The sequence below is a fragment of the Malaclemys terrapin genome, chromosome 12, assembly GCF_027887155.1.
Source record: "Malaclemys terrapin pileata isolate rMalTer1 chromosome 12, rMalTer1.hap1, whole genome shotgun sequence".
Taxonomy (NCBI): domain Eukaryota; kingdom Metazoa; phylum Chordata; order Testudines; family Emydidae; genus Malaclemys; species Malaclemys terrapin.
The window spans coordinates 27,490,897-27,513,744 of NC_071516.1; the positions used below are offsets into that span (position 1 = coordinate 27,490,897).

Here is a 22,848-nt window from a genome sequence, read left to right on the forward strand (position 1 = left end):
AGTTTGGTCTGTTTGTCCTTCCCTCACTGATTTCTAGAGTGGAGTGTGATATTCACCCCCTTTCCACCTTCCCATCCAACGCCCCTCTTGTGTGGTATTCATCCACATACCATGCCCCCCCCATTCCCAAGGATGGGTTGACTTGACCCAGCTCAGAACCATCTAGTTCAGTCTGGTCTGGGAAGGAAACATGGAGGTGGCTCCTTCTCTCACCTCTTCCCTGCTCCTGCTTATCTTGCATGGCCACCTCTCAGTCTCACCCCACTTGGTGGTGCTCCTGTCTCCTGTACCTCCCTGAAAACTCCTCTTTTCTCCCACTGCCTCGCCTTTACAAAGCCTCTCTCCCCCAGCTGTGCTGTTCTTTATTCTACTCTGCACAGCGTTTTGGGCTGTGGCTCATGAAGAAGCATACACAGAATACAGCGCTGCTGGCGTATCGCTCCTCCGCTCACCTGTCGTAGAAGTCATCTCTGTAGTAGTCATAGTCAAAGTCGTATCCACTGTAGAGACAAGAAGACGGAAAGCTCTGATTAATTAGCATTGTTACTATCACTATTGTAATTAATCTGTTCATGCTACCCAATGACCTCAAATGAAACATTTTATGTAGTTAAAAATCCCAACCTTTTAGCTTCATCATATTATAGAGCCGTGCTTTACAAGTGTGAATGTAACCAATCATCTGTCACAGTGGGCAGGTTCTGGAGCATAGGAACACAGGACCTGCCAGATTGGATCAGACCTGGGCTCCATAAAGCCCAGTTCTTGGCTCTGACAGTGACCAACACCAGTTGCTTCATATGAAGGTTTAAGAACCCCATAATAGGCAGGCAGTTGTGGGATAATCTACCCCCATAAAGGGCTCCTCTTAATCCCTACCAGTTAGACTGGGTTAAATCCTGAAATGTGACATTTTTATCCCCTCCAGAACTGTTTGTCTGCATTCACTGTTGTAACTCTGGGTGTTCGTGCTAACCAAATAACCACCTCGTTGAGTTATTTGCCTCAGCATCATCGTGTGGCACCGAGTTCCACAGGCTAATTATGCATTGCATGGAAAAGAATTTCCTTTCATCGGTTTCGAATTTTCCACTTTTCAGTTTCACTGAAGGTCCCATTGTTCTTGTGAGACAGGGAGAGCAGAAGTTCCCAATCTGCCTGCTCTGTCCTCTTCATTATTCTATGTACTTCTAACATGATGCCTCTGACTCATCTCCTGTCAGATAAACAATCCCAGTCTTTTCAATCTCTCTGCATATGAGCTATGAGGAACTGATTCTGCCCTCACTTACATGGGTGTAGATCAGAGGTGACGTTATTAAAGTCATCGGAGTTACCCCAGTGTAAAATTGGTGCAAGTGAGCTCTGAATCAGGTTCAGCATTCGCTGGTGGGTTGACTTCTCCCAGATCAGAAGGATCTGGGTCAGCACAGCCTGGTCTGGGAAAGAAATATGTAGGTTGCGCCGTCTGCTTATCTAGCCTCTCTTTCTCATCTCAGGTTCTCCCCAGCTGGTGCAACAGCCTCCTCCTGCACAGCCCCTCCCTTCTAGGGCTGGCTCTGAGTAACCCCCTTTTAGGAGCTCAAGCCAGTTTTCCACTGGCTTTGTGTTTATTCTCCTGCTTTGTGTCCGCTGCTCTGGGCAGACCTCCCTGCTCTTCTGCCTAAGAGATTATGTACCCTCTCCCAAGCTGCTCCTGGTGGCTCCGGCATCTCTCTCCAGGCCTGCACTTTACTGCACAGCTGCCCTTTGCCATGTTTAGCCTTAACATGGATCAATTTCAATTTCCTTCCTCAGCCGTTGTCCCTGCTATTTTAATACGTATAATGCTTATTAGTGAGGACATGCAGTTCTGCTCCAGCACCCTCATTACACCTGCTCCTGATACCTTTATAAATGATATTGACCTTTTCTCTGATAATCCTCCTCTTCGCTTTCTCCAGCAGTGTCTGCTGGGAGCTACAGCTCCTCAAAGACAAGACCCACTTCTAAACGCTTCTTTCCTCCCCACGTCATGGGAAATACTAGGCAGGCAGTTTTCCTTACCAGGCAGCCCATCTGCTTAGTTTCTACATAGCATGAAGTCAGTTCCCCCAGAGACAACCCCCCGCCCTACCCCCAACACACACACACACACACACACAGGCAATGTCTGCACGGGGGAAGAAGGATGAAAGTGGCTGTCTGTCTATACTAGGCAGGTAGGTCAGAGTTGGGAGAGTGATCTGTTCTTGGGAGGAGGAAGGCTGGGGAGCTGAATGCACTGGACAGGATGCTTGTCTGCTGTGGCATGTGCTTGCAGCACAACACCCCAGCCTGCATCCCAGCCGGAGCACTCCAGCAAGGACTCACTGCATAAGTGTTCATGCCAAAGCATCCATGCACTTTGTGCCCACCCAACTGATGCCCGAGCATTGTCTGAGTAGCGTGTGCAGGTTGGGGTGGGCCTGTATGGAAAAGCAAATATGCACTTCTACACCCGCACTATGGAAAACATAAGTGCTTTAGCTAGAGTATGAAGCTGGGTAAAGTGGGAGCCAATCCGAGCCGTCATCTCACGTTCAGAACCAGCCCAAGTTCTTTCAGAAGTTCAAAGCATGGTTAACTTGTTGTTTTCTTTGCAACATGGCTCTGCAATTACTGGTTCGAACCATGATCAGAAATACTCCCTGTCCTCAGTGGTACCCATCTCAGATAGACACTAGTCTATTCTCAGGGCCGAATTAAGGCATAACATTTACAGCCCTGTGTCTAAGGCCCCAGCTTCTGAAGTCACAGGATTACATCATAATTTTAGCTCCACTTAAAACGATAAGTTTCTAGCCCTCCTTGTTGTGAATAAAAGCTTGAAAATGTAACCTGAGTGTATCTGATGCAATGATGTCTGCCTGAGTCTGCAGGCAGCCTGACACAACAGCACTGTGAGGTGTGAACTGCTCACTACTTTGAGAGGCCCTGCCAACATGACCCTAACAAAGAACTCTGTGTGTGACAGGGGAAGAAAAGTCCTGCTGGCCCATCCCTCCTACCCAAGCAGATTTACTCCAGCTGCAAGGCAAAGTATTGGGAAGCCCCAGTTGCTAATCCTTGGGGGAGAAAAGAGGGCCCCATGGCATTGCCTCTCTGGGACAGGACTTTGGGGGGTCCTGTGTTATGGTGTCAGGAGGGACCCAGGTTACCTTTATCCGGCTCTGTCTGTCTAAGATTTCCAGCCCTCCTTCTAGACTGCAGAGGTTTGGAGAAACACCTGAACTTCTGGATGCTTATCTGAAAACCTCCTTTCAAAACATTCTGCCCCTAGTTTCAGCAAGAGTTTGTGGACTAAGTTAGTTCTAGGGCTGGTCTACACTAGCTTGACCTGGCTATGTCGCTCAAGGGTGTGAAAAATCCACACCCCAAGCGACGTAGTTAAGCCAACCTAAGTCCCTGTGTAGACAATACTAGGTCAAGAAGAATTCTTCTATCGACCTAGCTACCACCTCTCAGGGAGATGGTTTAACTACACCAATGGGAGAGCCCCTCCTGTCGGCGTACATAGTGTCCACATTGAAGTGCTACAGCAGCACCTCTGTAGCGTTTCAGTTGTAGACGAGCCCCAGTGTGAGCGAAGGGAAATAGAGGAGAGTCCAGGATCTCGTTGCCTGTGGCCTTGGTTACACTCCTGCACTCACGTGCTTCAGCATCTCTCCCTAGCATCTAATTCCCCATGTTTCTGTGTTACTCAGTCCTCCCTGCTGGGCTCATTGAGAGATTAAATAAGTATGAGGCTTGTGAAACAGGAAAGCAATAGGATTCGGCAGTCTGTCACACCGGAACCATATGGACACAGGCTGGTATTGTCCAAGGAGCCTAAGGGAGTTAGATACCCAACTCCTTTTAAATTCCAGTGGGATCTGTGCACTTCCTTCCTGTATTCTTCATGTATCAAGACATCCCCAGAGGAACAAGCCAGGCACTTTGGGCTAGATTCCCAGCTGATGTAAACTAGCCTAGTTCCTTTGACATCACTAGAGCTGCTCTAATTTACTCCCGGTGGGAGGATGAGTAAGGGGCAGCAGCAGCTAAAAGGATGTTTAAGACACTGTTTCTCCTGCTGGGATACCGCCCATGGTCATCAGAACCAAACTGGTGCTGTTTTCTTAGGCCTGAATTTCGATCAAGATGTGGTGGTTTGCTTGGCCAGAGAGAGAGAGAGAGAGAGAGAGAGAATGTGTGCATGTGCACCCCAGAGGTGTAAATATTACATTTCTTGCCGTTAGTACACCCTGGAGACTCGATAACATTCTCTCCACACTGCAGCTGTTTTTCACAAGACAGGGGAAAACACCCAAGAAGTGCAGAGGACTTTCAAAGCACTTCAGAGACGGTGACTGCCAGATATCCCGGCATGCTAACGTCCATGGCACAGCAAGGAAAATGCAGCTGCTGAATGTACCAGGATCGTCCAGGTAAAACACAGCTGCTGCCAAATGTATCAGGTGCGTACCTGCTGTGCTGCTTATTAACACATCCACAGAGAAAGCAGCGACTATGCTGTTGACTAACAATATCACTTTAAGTAGGGAGAGGTGAACCAGGCTGGATAAAATAAAAAAATATTCCAGCAGAGGTTCATTCATCTGTGCTCGCAATGTCCTCTTGTGTCTCCACAACAACACTCTGTGCTATCACACAGGAGACCCAGCGTCTGTCTTGGGGGTACCTGAAGCACTCCTCTGTTTGGGGGGGCTGGAGGCACCATGGGGTTTGTGGTTCAGGGAAGGTTTGGGAAACAGATTGCAGTCAGTGGGGCAGTGCTCACTGGGGTTTCAGATTCTGATCTCTGAGATGGAAGCTTTCATAGAATCATAGAATCTTAGGACTGGAAGGGATCTCGAGAGGTCATCTAGTTCAGTCCCTGGCACTCATAGTAAGACTATTATCTAGACCATCCCTGACAGGTGTTTGTCTAACCTGCTCTTAAAAATCTCCAATGATGGAGATTCCACAACCTCCCCAGGCAATTTATTCCACTGCATAATCATCCTGACAGTTAGGAAGTTTTTCCTAATGTCCAACCTAAACCGCCCTTGCTGCAATTTAAGCCCAATATTACTTGTCCTGTCCTCAGAGGTTAAGGAGACCAATTTTTTCTCCCTCCTCCTCCTTGTAACAACTTTTTATGTACTGGAAAACTGTTAGCATGTCCCCCCTTGGTCCGCTCTTTTCCAGACTAAACAAACCCAATTTTTTAAATCTTCCCTCGTACGTCATGTTTTCTAGACCTTTAATCATTTTTGTTGCTCTTCTTTGGACTTTCTCCAATTTGTCCACATCATTCCTGAAATGTGGCGCCCAGAACTGGACACAATACTCCAGTTGAGGCCTAATCAGCGCAGAATAGAGCGGAAGAATTACTTCTCGTGTCTTGCTTACAACACTCCTGCTAATACATCCCACAATGATGTTTGCTTTTTCTGCAACAGCATTACACTGTTGACTCATATTTAGCTTGTGATCCATTAGGACCCTCAGATCCCTTTCCGCAGTACTCCTTCCTAGGCAGTCATTTCCCATTTTGTATTTGTGCAACTGATTGTTCCTTCCTAAGTGGAGTACTTTGCATTTGTCCTTACTGAATTAGCTGTAGTGGTCTATGCTCATGGATGGGATGAACACAGATGATGGCCCACAACAAAGTACCTTACAAAGCTAGGCTGTGTCCATTCAACAACTATTTACCACACCTCTAACTCTGGCTAAAAACATTGGCGTGGTAAGAAGCTTTGACCTCACCCCCTCTTCAGCAGCAGAGTGTGGCATGGCTGAGAACCTGACCCACAGATTGTGTCCTCACAGCACATGATTTATAAGTGGTTACTAACCAGTGAATTTTAACCATCTACCCCCAGTGCTGAACAGACCTGGAGGAAGTCTGTCTATTGCACTCATATAGAAAAATCACCTATTCCAGCATCTTCCCATCCCTACCTACAAGATGATCTGTGTTCTTCTCCCTGGACACCTTTCTGTACCTGCCAGTCAAATCAGATTTCAATCACACCAGCTCTTGCTGGGATCCTGTTCACAAAGTTTAGGAGACTGGTGACTCTACAGAGGGAAATGTTCCCACCATCCATAGGCTATGGAGGCAGGTGGTAGCATCTCTGCATGGCCCCATAACTACAACCCAGAGAAATCACGCTCTTTAGTCACCACAGTAATTCATTCCATGTGCATGCTCAGTGCCAGACCAGTGGCTGGGGTAGAGGAAGGGAGGAAGGGAGGTTATACTGGGAATCACAGGAGGCAGAAAGTCCGGTAAACTCAGCACCTCTTTGAATCATTCTTGCTTCTCTCCTTTCCTGCCCAATTGATTTTTCGCTGCTCCTCTCAGATCGCTGCCAGCCTTTAGTACCTTTAGTTACTAATCACATCCTCAAAGCTCGCTCTGAATTAGTGTTCCTCTAAGGCCCTGATCTTGTGGTGGGAACCAGGCAGACAGAACTAAGGGCCCTATGGGTTCCACGTATGCACAGGGGCCGCTCATGTGGATCTGATTGTAGGACTTGAGCCTATTTTGTTGATGGGCCTAATCAAGACTCCTCCCAAGGAGGGGAGCAGCTAGGGTGACTCAGTTCCAGTGCTTAAAATAACATCATAATTTCTACATATGTACTAGTGAAAGGGCAGGAGCCCTCCCTTTGTTAAATGTTACTGTTCAGCCCCTGATTTTCACTTGGGGATACTGCATAAAATACCTGTTACTCCTCTTTCTTTATTCAGAGTCCCTCCCCTGAGGGATGAGTGGTCCTGACTAATAACTTAGAACACAACACAGCGTAACTTGACAGTGCATTATTCATTGAAGGGAAATAATCTGTGTAATCCGTGGAGCCAAGGTCGGGAGCCAGGCACTACATAAACATATCTTGTCATTCTTCTCTGTAAGGAGACAATGTTCTCTCTCTTTGGTAGCTAATATTGTTACACTAGCCCATCCCAAGAGAAGTCTTTGTAAAACCCTGACTTGCCCTGTATGCAATGAGTCAGGGGCAGAATGAGCAATAGAATGCAGGTGGTCTGATGTTTTAACCAATAAACTATACTGTTTCCATAGTGTTTGCCAAGTCAGTTCTTTCTTTCTTTCTTTCTTTCTTTCTTTCTTTCTTTCTTTCTTTCTTTCTTTCTTTCTTTCTTTCTTTCTTTCTTTCTCATCCATCGATCCATCATACCATTCTCATCCCTGTGGCTTTGGAGCGCCTATATGACTCATTCTCAGAATCAGAATTGTGTATTTTTGGATAATCCTTGTCTAAAACACTTATGGATCCGCCCTACCACAGCCAGCTGGAATGAAGGGGACGGGGAAGGAAGGGGAAGGGGAAGGAAGCGGATGCCTTTTCTAATGCCAAAGACAAGACATTTGTAAAGACTTATGCCTACCTTAGAATTGTCAGACCAGTAAATTGGTGTTTTAAGTGGCCTGTGCTAAATGTTGAAATATTGTTTTCAGTGATGAATGCTTCTCAGTGCCATTTTGGTTATTAGAGATGGAAGGGCAGATTTGGAAACTCTCCCATTTTGGTGGTGGAAATATTTATGAGCAAAATTTTGCACCTCATTATTTGCAGGTACAATTGATGTTTTGATATTTACATACCTGATTTGCAGGTGCAGTCAAGATCATTGACATCTATACATAGGTGGGAGTAAAAACAGAAGCTGGATAAAGGCTGGGCTGAAAACCAGACCATTATTCTCTCGAATGCTGAGAGTCAAACTTTAGGGTGGAATGGGGAGTTGGTCTGGTCTCAACGTGGGTAAATGCCATTTTCAACACCTGCCAACCACAACCCAGTGACCAATGGAAGGAAACTGGGCTAGTCCAGAGATTTTCATGTGGCTCTCTCGGTGTTTACTCTCATGGAATCCCATTTTAACACTGTGATCAGAACTGCAGATGAAGTAGCATTCCGAGTGCTAACTGCCCTTGAGTAGCTCAAACAATGGTACAAACGCTGGAGATGGGAGAGACTGTGTTTGTGCCTCATAGGATCATCTGCTATCAAACATGCTGCCAATAGGTAGGTACCTAAATCCAACCCTAAAGCTGCATAGACCTCATGTGAGCTCTGTGAATTCTGCCCCAGTAGGGAGGTCTATAATGTAAATGAGAAAATAGACGGACCTTCCTCAACTGTAACCTGGCTATGAATCTTGAACCTGGCCGTTTAACAATTGTAAGTTGGCTTAACCTGGAGTGAAGGAGCCTGATCTTGTGAGCTGTTTGGCACCTTCTAGCATCATGTTCTCATTAGCTCAGTAGATAAAGAATTCAAAACCCTTATTTGCTGATGTGCAGACATCCCCATCAGCTCATTGCTAACACGCTTAGCAGAGACTCAAAGGCATTTAGGCACCTTACTTCCATGGGAGTTAGGCACCAAATACCTTAGAAGATCTGGGCCTTTGGCACCTCTTGCGAGATGCTGAGAATGTGGGCATGGGTACCCTAACCCGCATCTCCGGAAACTGGTCTCAGTGCATCAAACATATATTTTCAATCTAACTGCAAACTGCACTGATTAAGAGTGTTGTCTTGTGCCCTAGATTGAGCTGTTTAGCTGCAAGTTGTGCACTCGGTAATTTCACAGCTCATGATTTCCTTTATGTTCAGGGATAATTGTTGCAATTTTCCAATCAATAGGTAACAAAGAGGGCTATATAGCCTTTAAAAAGTAATACGTACACTATTTAAGAGAGAGAGCCAGCACCATTCTGGAATGCTATGATAGGCATAGTCTCAGGTCCTATTCCTTTTTTCAGCTTTAAATCACAAAATAACTTATTTATTATTTATGATCCACACAGGTTCATGACTAGCAAGTTAAAAGGGACTGAGGAGAGAATCTTTTTAGCCTTGTGGGTTCATTTTGCACCTGCAAAACTCGTGATACCTTTTTTGAGAATGTAACTGACCTGCAGGTGTGACCCTGAGCGGTTGCACATTTAGTGACCCATCTGAGGGCACATCGCAGGCAGTGAGAAGTGGCATGCTGTGCTGATTTACTCCCTGTATTAACTGTTGTAGTGTCAGAATTATTCCAGTAGGAGAGAAAGTATCAGATACTTGGGCAGTCTTGAGTTGATTTCGCTGCTGAGCTCCATTAGTTCCACCCATATGGCATGAAAGTCCCTTCTCCTACATAAAGACTAAGGCCTTGTCTACAGTAGTGGTGTAATTTTGTCTAAGTTAGGCTAGTTAAGTTACGTATCTTAAGTCAACGTAACATCGACTTAACACGGTGTCTACACCATGCTATGTCAACGGGAGATGCTCTCCCATCAGCATAGCTTCCGCCTCTCGTTGAGGTGGATTAATTTAAATTGACGGGAGAGCACTCCTCCATTGACTTATCATGTCTTCACCAGACCCACTAAATCGATGCCTGCTACATCGACAGCAGTGGTGCCCATTTAGCCCATAGTGAAGACACGCCCCAACTAACTGGACGCTGTGGGAGAAGTATGCGAAGGTGAGGGAAGTGGAGTCCACCCCTTTATACAGCCAGCAAGGCAGTTACTCCTATTTATGGGCTGGAATACTGGCCTCAGTCCCTTCTTGCCATGTGCATATGGTGTTTGGGGCCAAGGGAGTTGCATAAACACAGATCCCGAGGTCCATCCCCACTCTGTGTAACCGCCCTCCACGATCAGCTGTGTGGAGCTTGGACGGAGAGCTTTCCTAAGGCTGCATGGGTGTGTAGGCACCTCCGAGAGGCTACTTGGCCGGCAGCTCCCAGGCACAGGCCCAATGGGAGTGGGGGGGGGAGGGGAGGAGGACTATAGCAGTTTGGAGGGCCTTGCACTGGGTGAATTTCATGGGGGATGTGCACTATTCCAGAGCGGACCAATCTAACAGGAGGATGTTTCCTCTTGTGCTTAGATTGGAAGTGAAAATGAGAGCGGTGGGTTGGAGCCTAGTCTCCATTTGTGTACCTCACAAATCGTCAGAGCTGGTGAATTCTAGGACTGACTCCGCGATTCCCTGAAGTTCTTTGCACTCGACCTCTTTCGCTCACTTATGATCTCACCATCTTGGTTTGTCTGCCTCTCCAGTTTTGTCTGATGCTTCACAATGCAGAGATGTAGTTGCCATTGACAATTCCACTGTTTTCCAATGGATAGCGCTAAGGTGCAGTTACGGTTTTCGGTTTATTTTTTAAGCTCATAAATAGGTTGTCACATTTTGGGCTACTTTTGAGACACTCAAAGATGTTTTCAGTGCCAAGATTTGCTTCTACACTGTAACAACTACATTAGTTAAGCAGAAATAAAATCTCCCAACAATTCCATAAACACATCATTCCCCAAGATACAAGCCAGAGCAACCTCTGGGAATGGGACAGGATGATTTCCTGGGAAAGGTCAGGGACAGGGTTAGCTGCTGATATTCTGTTCCGCTCCTGGTCACATACACCACCATTGGTCCATTTCTCAGTGTGCAGTGGCAAGCAACAAACTCGCAGAGACACAAGGATTGGGAGTGACAGGATGAAGGCACAAAAATGCCCCGGGTCAATTTTATTTGGATAATCAATGTGTATGTTCAAAAACGCTTACAGTAAGAAGAAACATTTGAGGTTTGTTATGTGACAAACCGGAAGATTGGGCCATATTTTGACACTCATTTTCCAATGAGATTCCTTGACTTTGCGTGCAATAGTTGTGAGCATACCTGTCTTTGCGCACACGCATTCAGTAACAGTGACCTCCCTGTTCACACCTCTATCAGATTTCTGAGCACAGTGAAGGCATTTTCCAAGTTCAAACGGATTCAATTCTTGCAGGCATAGGTAATGAGACCATTTGAAAATCTAAAGCGATATGGGGCCAGATCCTTAGCTGGTGTAAATAGGCATAGTTTCACTGACTTCATTGAAAGCTACAATAATTTGCACCAGCTGGTTCTTGGTGGGAGGAATAGGAGGGGGAGAGAAAATACATGATGGTATGTGGTGGTATAAAATGGGCATTGACATGAGCTTTGGATGTATGCTTTAGCCATAAGTGGTGAAGTCAGATCCCACTAGAGTGTGTCTATCTCATTGATCTGACTATCACTGTGGTATCTGAATGTGGCCACAGCATCTGAGTTACCACACATGGTCCTTGATGTTACAAATTAGAACCAAAACTTCTTCAAAACATCTAAAAATGTTTAAATCAATATTTCTTTAGATTAGGGCCTGTGATTTCAGGATCTGAAATCTTATAACTTATCGGGGTAGAGATGATGACAGAACAAGGAGTAATGGTCTCAAGTTGCAGTGGGGGAGGTTTAGGTTGGATATTAGGAAAAACTTTTTCACTAGGAGGGTGGTGAAGCACTAGGGAGGTGGTGGAATCTCCTTCCTTAGAGGTTTTTAAGGTCAGTCTTGACAAAGCCCTGGCTGGGATGATTTAGTTGGGGATTGGTCCTGCTTTGATCAGGGGGTTGAACTAGATGACCTCCTGAGGTTCCTTCCAACCCTGATATTCTGTGATTCTATGATGACAGCTAAATACCACTGAAAAGGTGGGATTCAGTGCTCTCCAGTACGATGTCATAAATGTTTCCAGCCTTGAAAGCAAAGTTTAAATCTGTCATTGGTCTGCTAGCCCTGGAATTCACACCAGTATAATTTTTACTTGATCCTAATTTGGGGGGAAGCAAATGTTTTTGTATTATCTTTCCTCTCTCTCTCTCTCTTTTTCTCTCTCTAAATGGCAGCTGTTTGGAAGATGCTCAGAAAGTTGCAGTGGAAGTGGGTTAGTGCAGGTAAGGAGTAAATGATGCACAATAAATGCACTTTATTCCATGCTTGCATGAAATGAGGCAAATGATATCATGGACCACATGTGTGATATGTATACCTTAAATAAAAAGCTCTCGATCCTCTGTGTCTACTGTACAGCCACATATGCAGAGAGGTCCCAATTTTCCCTGACTTGCATTAAATGCAAACCCAGAAGGCCAAATTCTAATTATAGCCCATGATGGCTTAAATCTGGAATAACTCCTTTTGAGTAATTTGCAAAAACAAGCACAAATGAGATCTGGCTCCTATAATTCAATGGGGGAGTGTAATCTGGGCAGGATTTGGCTTAGGGACCAGGGTACATCCACACAAGCCCCTTACAGAGCTCATCTAGTAGGGTTAGGGAGAAAGTGAATTGAGAGGAAGATACTGCCCAGGATTGGGAACAGGGAGGAAGAATCCATTTGGAGGAAGCTAGGAAAGGAACATTTAGTTGTCCAGAGGACAGCATCTGTAGGAGACTGATCAATTTTTGGGATGCAGGCAGGAATTCCTGAAGTTTTGGTTAGCGTGGTCCCCATGTAGGGACATGTTACCAGAAGGGAGGTGCCTCCCATTTCTGGACACAATTTGTGCCACTATTGAACTGCCAGGGTGAGTACGAGCACATGTGCCTCCACCTACTGCACCTGACTGTGGACACAAAGAGAGTAATCAGAGGTGCGAGCACTCAGATTTGAACCCCGGCTTGAAACCTGGATTTCTGAAAGCTTGGCCCATAACATCCACTTCAGAGACACGTCACCATTTCCCTGGGGAGGGAAGCAACAAAGACGGCTGGAGGTAACAATAACAAAGGAGCTGCAATCCAGCTAGGGTCACCAGATAGCCCGATAATATTGGGACTGTCCCGATATTTAACCCTTTGTCCCACGTCCCGATCAATGTACGATTGGGATGCCATTTGTCCCAATATTCAGATAAGGAGGCGAGCAGGAGGGAGGCGCTGATCCCAGGGGTGCTCCGGAGCTGGAGCACCCACAGGGAAAAATTTCAGCCAAGCTCCCCCCTCCTCACCTCCTTATTCCCTCCTCCCCCTTCCCGCCGCCTAACAGCTGTTTGGCGGCACTTAGCACTTTCCGGGAGGAACGGGTATGCAGTACTCTCAGGGGAGGAGGTGGAGAAGAGACAGGGCAGGGGCGGGGACTTGGGGGAAGCGGGTGGAATGGGGGCGGGGCGAGGGTGGTTCAGGGGTGGGGGGGGGTGGGCAAGCACCTACCCGGCAGAGGGGAAGTCGGCACCATAGGGGTGAGTGGTGGGCGGGGGTGTGACGAGGCAAGCAGCGGGCGGGCGAGCAAGCAGGCCGGGAAGCGAGCGGTGGGTGGGGGACTGAGGAGGGATGCAGCAAGCCAGCAGCAGGCTGGGGGATGAGGAAGGGCACAGGGGGAAGGGGAGTAGGGAGGGGGCGGGACCTGGGGCAGAGTGGGGGCAGAGCTTGGGAGGAGCGGGGCTGGACTCTGGGTGGGGCTAATGGTACCCCAATGTGTCCTGATATTTTAGTGTGGTGATCTGGTCACCCTAACCCAGACCATACTTAAATACACAGTGTCAATGGCAAAACTCCCATGGACTTCAATGGGGCCAGGATTTTACCTCAGAGTAACCAGCATCTCCAAACACCAGGAGAGAAAAATCTCATTGGGCCCTTTCCCCATCCGCTTGGTGACAGGAGAAGTAGTCTGTTTCCCTCTGAGCTGCCTGTTAGCAAACTGGCTCTGATCATCCCCTCTGTTCTGTTTCCCTCTTAGACGTTCCTCTTAATTTTGGTCTGTTCATTATTTCAGGGTGTTTCTTATGGTCCTAAATCAGAGGCTCCAGGCTCAGAAGTTAGCCATTGCCCACCACTGTTTCATGTAATTAAAAATAATAAATAAACTCCTGCCCTACTTTAACAGCCGCCAAGTAATAAAACTCAAATCCCCAAAGCAGCATCATTCTGTCGTCCTCTCTCCCAACAATTACAGAGCAGTGGGATGCCCGCCAGGGAAACATCAATAAAATGCAGCTACAGGAAGAAAAAGAAGCCAGTTTACACTGGGTTAAATTCCTGCTAGGGCAGAGAAGCAGCAGAAGTCCCACATATTGCATTTAGTTCACCATAACCAGAGAGTTATGCTTTCTTACTTATTTTTCCATTTCTCCTTTTCTTTGTTCTTCTCTTTTGCTCCGTCTCCTTGTTCCATCCTCTCCCTGTATCTGCATTTCCTTTCTTTCCATTCTCTCTCCAGCACTTGCATTTTCCCTTTCATGTACCTCTTGTTTTCCCTCCCTCACCCCCCACTTTTTTTTATCATGAGAAAAACCACTATTCTCTCCTAGTATCAGAAGGGTAGCCGTGTTAGTCTGGATCTGTAAAAGCAACAGAGAGTCCTGTGGCACCTTATAGACTAACAGAAGTATTGGAGCATAAGCTTTTGTGGGTGAATACCCACTTCATCAAAGAAATAATGATGGGGAGACGAAGTGGGTATTCACCCACGAAAGCTTATGCTCCAAAACTTCGGTTAGTTTATAAGGTGCCACAGGACTCTTTGTCACTTTTTATTCTCTCCTAGTTTCCCTGTCTAAAAAAAATCCCACCACCACCACGTCTCCTTCCCTTTTTATCTGCAGGTGTTACCAACACTAAGTGGTCAAAAATCATGAGTCAAACCCCATAAAATCATGACTGGCATAAAAATCATGAGATTTTATAAAAACCCAACACATTTTGGGGTTCCTTTTATTAGCTTTCTGGTTTTTAAGTCTTCCCTTGGGTCACATTTTAAAGTTTTTTCTTTGCAACCAGAAACCTACTGTATTTTCGAATGAAAGCTGAGTTTCTCTCCTATTCACATGACTCCAGGGGCAGGGGTTTAAGAAAACAATCAATAGTAATGAGATTCATGATAGAATCTGAAGAGCTGGCAACTCTGTCTCATTCCAATTCACCCTGCACTCCTTCACGTGCCCCAGGCCCTGCCCCATGTCCCATGGCTCCTCCCATTGTCCTGTTCTCTAGCCTTCTTGTCTTTCCATTGCTCCATGCTCACTCCTTGTTTGCTCTCCTTGCATTTTTCCTTCCTTCCCCCGGCTCCTCCGTTCTGCCCTCTCATTACCCGTTCTCTCCTGCTTCCCCATGTGTCAGGGTGCCCGGCACTGTTTCCTCAGCCCTCTCACTCTCTTCTCTTTCCCCACTGTATCTCCTTCCCTCCCTCTCCCCATCATTATTTCTTTCACCCTCTCCCCAAGTTTCAGAGTAACAGCCGTGTTAGTCTGTATCCGCAAAAAGAAGAACAGGAGTACTTGTGGCACCTTAGAGACTAACAAATTTATTAGAGCATAAGCTTTCGTGGACTACAGCCCACTGCATCCGAAGAAGTGGGCTGTAGTCCACGAAAGCTTATGCTCTAATAAATTTGTTAGTCTCTAAGGTGCCACAAGTACTCCTGTTCTTCTTTTTTCCTCTCCCCAAGGTCTTCCCTACCAAATCTCCCCTGGTACTCCCCTCCCTTGTCCCCCTATACCTGCTTCCCCACCCTTCAAGGTCCCCCTGCCCCACAGTCTCCCACTCTGAAGTCCTCCCTGTCCCTCCATTTCCCCCTCATCTCCCCTCTCCAAAATCCCCCCAACAAAGCCCCCTCCACTGTTTAAGGCCTTCCTGTCCACCCACCACCCCTGACTCTCATTCTTCCTTCTCCTCATCTGGAGAGAAGACGAGGTGGAGGACATGTGGCTGGGCGACTGGCTGGCAGTGGGTTCTCATCCACTCTTAGCTGCCAGGGGATGGGGGTTGGGCAGGGGGACAGAGTGGCCCCTAGAGGCAGGGTGCTGCACTGCAGCTGCCTCCTTCCTGCCTGCACCTGTTTGGCTTGACAGAGCTGAGCCTGGGATATTCAGAGTGGCTGAAGGGAGCCTGACACCCAAATGCCATTAAAGTGAGTGAAAGCCGGGCTGCTCCTAACTCCCTTGGACCAGTCTGTCTATGTTTTTTAAAACTGGCCCACCCACCTGGAGAAGCGCTCCCTCCTCCTGCCGCCGTGGCTTTCAGCTGCTGCTGGCATAGTCCATGTGCAAACTGCTGCTCTAGCAGTGAAAGGCTTTGTACCCCACTCGGGCCATCCAGTGCTCTCTGACCTGATGACTCTGGGAGAGGAACACCTCGGTGGACTGTCTAGAGAGCGGAAATGTCCCCCCTCCACCCCAATGTCTCCATGCCATTATCAGGAATGATTATCATGTCCCCCCCCTCCGCCGGCCCTCTTTAATGCAGGCCCCACAGCACTTGATGCATCTCTGGCTGCTGGCAGGCATTGTCACAAAGACTGCACCAGGTGCCTGATCTGGGCAAAGATGAAAGACCTAGGATAACCACTCGGCAGAACAATGGCTTGTTTCCCTTTCATCTCCAGATGGGGCTTTTCAAGGTGTGGAAGCAGGGCTGAAAAGCAGCCGCTAAAAAGAACAGGGAGATTTGCTTAAAGCAATTATGCGACTTGAAAGTAAGTTGCCGGGGGAGGCCGTGGAGGGAAGGTTCATTAACATGAGAGCTGGGTATCAAAAGCGAGCGAAGCTTTATGGATCCAGCAGTGCGGGATGGAAACCTTTGAATTTGCCAGCTGTTTTCTTTTGACTCGTGCTGTGTCAAAGCTGAATAGATCATTTATTCCCTCCCTCTAGGGGCCCGGTGAAGACTCCCATAAAGCCGTTGCTTCCCCCTTGTATCATCTGGCCAAACCTGGGCTATGCCAGCAAGCATCCTCGGCCACCATCCTTTGTGTTTGCTGTAGCCTACCTTGGAGGTTGGGCTGCTTCGGGTACAAGCCTGGGGTTCAGAGTAGCCCAGCTCCATGGTGGACTGCAGCAGGAAGAACTGAATGGGTAGTGGGCAGCATTAGGGCCTGGCCCTGAGATTTATGATACAGGCCGAGAGGGGAAGCTCTCGGAGAGTCCAGCCAGAGGAGTGTGACATATCAGCCCTGGTTGGGATCCCCTGCTGAAAAGCCAGCCCCCCTGCTGTCTCACTCTAGGGAGGTGACATCCTGAAGACCTACCTATACAAGGCGGAGGTTGCTCTCTTCAGCCCTTTGGGTCTGTTGGGTTTAGGTTCTCCAGCCATGTTGATATCTGCAATGAATCAAACCCCTGAATTAATGTCAGCATATAAAACTCATCTCACGCAGCGCTGGCTCTCTGAGTAGATGCAGCCGTCTGGTTGACACAGATGCAATCCCCACATCATATGGTTCAATTACCTGCCCATACAGACTCCTAGCAGGGAGCTGTGTATTGTGCTAATCAAACAGTTTTGCTAAGCTTCTGCGGCCTCTCCTAGCACTTTGAGACTCCTGCTGGGCTTTGTCCACATGTCCAAAGCAGCCGCTCTCTCCACAAGCTTCTTTCCCCTTACCTAAGGCAGCTGGCAAACAATCAGCTTCTAATCAGAGAACCCACTGCACACATGCTAATCCAGGCACCTAAAGCCTCTTGCAGCTCATGCCTTTCTGGGACTGGCTTCCAAGGAGAATTCTTTACGAAACACTGCAAATGTGTAAGCCCCTCGCCACTGCCGGTTGATAGATGCAATTTATTTCTCTTCCTCCAAGTATAAAATTAATACTAAATATAGGACACAAAGGAAAGGTCTGAAGTCCCCTTTGAGGTCTCCTCTGATTGGTCTGTTCTAAAAGCTGCACAGGGTGCAGAAGCATGTCTGCAGTCACCCCAATTGATCTCAGAAGCAGGTTTCATTCCAGCGACGGTGAGAATGAAATTTTCTGATTGGCCGAGGAAATCTCTGTCCTGAACCTCCACGCTGAATGAGCGCATTGGACGTGAGAATAGAGAGATATGGCCAATTTCATGATGCCTGCGCAAAGCCTGAGCAAACTAACTCTGGGCATGGACACAAAACTGCACAGAAACAATCCATCAGAGAGGTGACATATTGCACTGTCCTACTTTCCCAGCTTGGGAGTGAGCAATTCTCTTCTGCCTGGCAGAGCTTCCGAAGACCCCCCCAATTCTTTATGATTTGTACCCACCAGAACCAGTGTGCTGCCAGTCAGTCTCCTCCTTTGAATCCAAGGAATGCAGCCAGAAAGCAGGGTGATAGGTGCTTGATCAATGTGCTCATGCTTGGAGGGGGGAGGGGACGGAGGGAGGGAGCACAAACAGCATGTGTAGCATTCCCAGGAGAGTAGTGCTAAGTTTGCTGGGTTTGATTCACACTGGGGCTCTACTATTATTATTATTATTGCTTATCTTTATTACCATCGCTGCCGGGAAACCCCGTCCTGGGCCAGCACCCCATTGTGCTAGGCGCTGTACAAACACAGGTCTGTACCCCAAAGATTTTACAATTTGTGTACAAGACAAGATGGTGGAAGTGAAATTGGCTAAGAGGAGCCTACCCTGAACAATTCCTCCTCTAATTCTCCTTGCCGCTTACACATTCAATTCTTGTGGACATTTCTTGAGTCATCCCTTCGTCATCCTTAGGACACACTGCGAACAAAACTGCTGCGCTTTTAAGTTCTCTGTGGGTACGTCTACACTGCAAAAAAAACCCTGTGCCCATGAGTGACAGAGCCCAGGTCAACTGACTCAGGCTCGCGGGGCTTGTACTATGAGGCTAAAAATAGTAGTGTGGACATTTCTACTTGGGCTGGAGCCTGGGCTCTGAGACTCCCCCCTTGCCGGATTTCAGAGCCTGGGTGGGACCCTCTACACTGCTATTTTTAGCTCAGTAGTGCAAGCCCCAGTCAGTTGACCCAGGCTCTGAGACTTGCTGCTGGGTTTTGTTTTGTTTCGCAGTGTAGATGTGCCCTGTGTGGCGTATGGTACAGTGAAGGTCTCCCAGGGGCTCACAAGGGTACAGCTGAGCCTGGAGACCTCGTCTGTGAATGATGAATAGCCGCCACATTTTGTGCAGCTTCACACATGCCATTTATGCAAATGATTGAATGGGCTAATTTGGGTATTTGCAGACAATTTACCTATATTCAAAAACTTCATCTTATGGTCAACACAGCCTGCCCCAAGCAATGATGGGAACAGGATGGGGAGCTGCATAAAACTTAGCAGCTGTGGTACAGCAGGTGGAAGGATGTGTGGCTGGGTGGCTTGGGGGGAGGTGCTGAACAGTGCCTGGAGGCAGCCTGGGAGTAGCTGGGCAGGTGGGGGAGGCTGTGGGGGTGGCTGAATACTGGGACACCTGCAGCGAGGCCGTAACTAGGTATTTTTGCGCCCGAGGCAAGAATATAAAATTGCGCCCTCCCCCAGGGCCGGTTCTTCGGCGGCAATTCAGCGGCGGGTCCCTCAGTCCCTCTCGGAGGGAAGGGCCTGCCGCCGAATTGCCGCCGAAGAATGAATGAAGGAGCGGTGGTAGAGCCTGTGATTTTGGGGGGTCAACTCATGATTTTTGACTGCTTGGGCTGGCAATGTTGCTTCCAAGATGGTCTTTGGTTCCAGTCCAGTTCCAATCCAGAGAGGGACTCACAGGTTAAGAGAGGAGGGAGGTGCTGGATATCAGCAGTGGCCACTAGGGATCAGCATGTGTCCTGAGAATGCTGGGAGTTCAGGTTTGCAGAGCAGGATCAGGGGTGGCAGGTTTGTAGAAATTTTGGTGGTGCCCAGAACCCGCCCCCACCCAAACTCTGCCCCCCCACCTGCCCAAGGCTCTGGGAGGGAGTTTGGGTGAGGGAGGAGGTCTGGGGTACAGGCCCTGGGATTGGGGTGCAGGCTCTGGAAGGGAGTTTGGGGATAGGAGGGGTGCAGAGGGATGCGGTGCAGGGGTGAGGGCTGTGGCTGCAGATGAAGGGTTTGGAGTGTGGGAGGGGCTCAGGGCAAGAGTTGGGGTAAGAGCTCTGGCTGGGGCTGGGAATGGGAGGTTTGGAGTGTGGGAGGGGCTCAGGGCTGGGGCAGAGGGTCAGGGTGCAGGGGGATGAGGACTCTGGCTGGGACTGGGGATAAAGTGTTTGGGGTGCTGGAGGGGCTCAGGGCTTGGGCAGAGGGTTGAGGGTGTGGTGGGTGGGTGAAAGCTCTGACTGGGGGTGTGGGCTCTGGGGTGGGGCAGGGCTGGGGATGAGTTTGGGGTACAGGCAGGCTGCTCCGGGACAGGGGCCAGAGAGGAGGATTCCCCCCAGTCCTTTCTCTGCCGGCAGCAGCAAGTTCTGGGGGAGGAGCTCCCCTTTCCTGCCCCCCCAGCAGCACACTCACCCCCACCACTGTCACTGCATGTGCTCTTAGGGCCCCTCTCAGGTCCAGGAATCTCCCTCGCCTCCCCCGTGGTGGGTGCCGGGGGGGCACTGCATGCGCCTCCTCCCCTGCTGTTGCCCCTGACTGTAGCCTCACTGGGGGTGAGGAATGGGGGTGCCTCCTTGCCCATCATGGGGCAGGAGCAGTGACTGTGGGCGGGGTGGCCCCCTGTGCTGCTGGAGGGTCCCATTGAAAAATGAAAGGGTCTGAGGGGGAAGGGCAGGCTGAGTCAGTCTGCCCTGGCAGTGAGATGGGGGGCGCTAGGACACTGCGGCAGCAGTTGCTGCAGGGAGGCAGCATGGAGCTGCTCTGCGCCTGGAATGGGGGTGGGAAGCAAGTCGGGGCGGGAGACACTCGAGAGGGATGCGCTGGGGGGGGCGGCAGGTGGGGCCAGGGGGAGATAACCCCGGTTATAAATATCTCTGTGCCTGCCAGCGGCTTATTTTTTTCTCCACCACTTTTTGCGCCCCTCAGCTTTGTGCGCCTGAGGCAAGTGCCTCACTCGCCTTGCCCTTGTTACGGCACTGGGTGGGGTAGCGGTGGGTGCTGGGCGGCTGGGGGATAGCTCAGGGCTGGGTGGGCGAGTCTGAGGAAGACGCTGGGAGATGGCTGGGAGGTAGTAGAATGAATGAACACTGGGCATCTCTGGTGCACGGGGGTAGCTGCAGATGCTGGGTAAGTTGGAGCTGCGTGCAGGGCCGGCTCCAGCATTTCTGCCGCCCCAAGCAAAAAAAAAATTGGGGGGGGGGGGGGAAATAGCCACGATCGGCGGCGGCAGTTCAGTGATAGGTCCTTCGCTCCTAGAGGGAGTGAGGGACCTGCCGCCCCCAAATTCCCACAGGTGCCGCCCCTCTCCCTTGGCCGCCCCAAGCACCTGCTTGTTAAGCTGTTGCCTGGAGCCGGCCCTGGCTGGGTGTCAGGCTGGCTGTGGGTGCTGGGTTGGAGAGCCTGGGAGGTAGCTGAGTGGGTGGTTGCTGGGGCATTGCGAGTGGGAGTGGGGTGCTTCGGAGTACTGGGGTACCTAGAAGTACTGGGCGTGTGGGTGATGGAGTAGATGGGAATGGCAGAGTAGCTGGAGCTGCAGAGGTAGCCGTAGGGGTGAAAATATGCTGGCTGCCTTCTCAGGAGTGAGTATTGTGGTGCCTGGGGCATGTTTGCTGGTGCTTTGTGATGGGGGAACTGATGCAGCTTGTTGGCAGGGTGAGGTTGCCTAGGGCCAGTATTGGGTCCCTTACTTTGTACTGCTGTCTCCTTTCACCCCCTTTTTCCTGGTAGTGATCCAGCAGGGTAAGGAACGGAGAGGAGAAGCAGACAGCTCATATGACTGCAAGGAGCCTTCCCCCAGCAAAGCTGGAAGCATGAGGAGCCACTGATCTGTGGGAACATGATGGACTGGCTGCCCCATGCATGAGTGTCACTGGAGCAGCCCGGCTGATGCCAGCGAGGTTTGGCAGGAAACGAAATCTTGAAACATTTGTGTCTTTAGACTAAATTTGTCTATTTCTAATTCAAGTTAAATTTCTATTCTTATTTTTTTCCATTATTTATATAGCGCAAAAAGTGTGCTAGGTACTGTACGGACAAATAAGGATACACGGCCCCGCCCCGAGGAACTTACCGCCCAAATAAAGAGCTTCCAGTGACGTGCAAGTAGCTGAATTTCAAGTTAACTTGTACATGTAATCATTTTCAGGAGCTCCAGGCAAGCTGCAGTGCTAATAAACCCAGAAAAAGCAGTGCCTAGACTATACCCACAAAATATGGCTGCACAAGAACATATGAGGTCACGGACAGAGAACCAATTGCAAAATGGGGTTGTCCATACATGTATGCCCTAAATCTGCACTCTTGAGAACTTGGAGGGTGGGCATTCTGGCTGGTGGGCTCTCACTGGCCAACAGGCTTTCGATGGCATGTGTCCAAACCCTTTGTTTGGTGGCCTTCAGGGTGCTCATATCCAGATGGGCCAGACACTCAATTCCTATTGAATCTAAGGCCTGCACAGCATTGGGTTTAGAGTACAGTGCCAGGCTCATCTACTCAATGAAGCATTTGTCTGACCTTGGGCTAAGGTTATGGAGGTTTGTTTTGTCTTGTGGGGTGGGGTGGGGTGGCTGATACGAGGGTTGGTTGGTATTGCAGCACCACTGAGCCTACGGCAGGTTGATGTTTCATCCATGTCAATGGACACATAGTACATTATGAAATAAATTAAAATGAATGGGCCTGAATTTTCCACTGCCTTGCGCCGTTACTTATCTCTGTGCAAAAGTGGGTGGGAAACACTACTGAATCAGAGTGGAAGCATTTTATACCCACTGAAACATGATCTATTGGAGAAGGGCTTGAAAGGTGCCAGGGGGATGAGCAGAATACTGTAGCAGCTCAGACAAGAACAGCTCAGACACCGAAGCACTGACATTACATGCAGAATATCAGGGCTTTTCAACAGCATTTAATACAACTTCTTTGGTGCTAATTCCCGTTCTTGTCTGAACAATGGCAGCAGGAAAGGCCCTGCTCTCCGGGAAGGGCTGTTTCATTCATAGAGTGCCTGCAGTGTTTCCTGCAAAGCCTAAGGATGGAGGCGCCAATCTGATCAAATATAAAAACATCTGAACCTTCACCTCCCACTCAAACTTGGAGCCTTTTTCGAGGCTTGAAATTGTTTTAATCGGTGCTTCTGGTCTCAGCCAGAAGTAAAAATCCCAAAGCAAACTGGACCAGATCCTGAACTGATGTAATCAGCATAGCTCTGCTGAAGCTC

General features: G+C 48.8%; 1 protein-coding gene across 5 annotated transcripts in view; it reads right to left on the minus strand.

Annotated features, from left to right (window-relative positions):
• The window catches only part of RALY (RALY heterogeneous nuclear ribonucleoprotein), a 281,278-nt gene that overhangs the window by 14,003 nt on the left and 244,427 nt on the right, over positions 1-22,848 (minus strand). For all 5 annotated transcript variants that reach the window (XM_054046431.1, XM_054046432.1, XM_054046434.1 and 2 more), the window contains 2 exons: positions 16,877-16,949; positions 453-500 (listed from right to left, as the gene is read on the minus strand). In XM_054046431.1, coding sequence (XP_053902406.1) covers positions 453-500; positions 16,877-16,949 — 121 coding nt within the window. The remainder of the gene's footprint in view (positions 1-452; positions 501-16,876; positions 16,950-22,848) is intronic.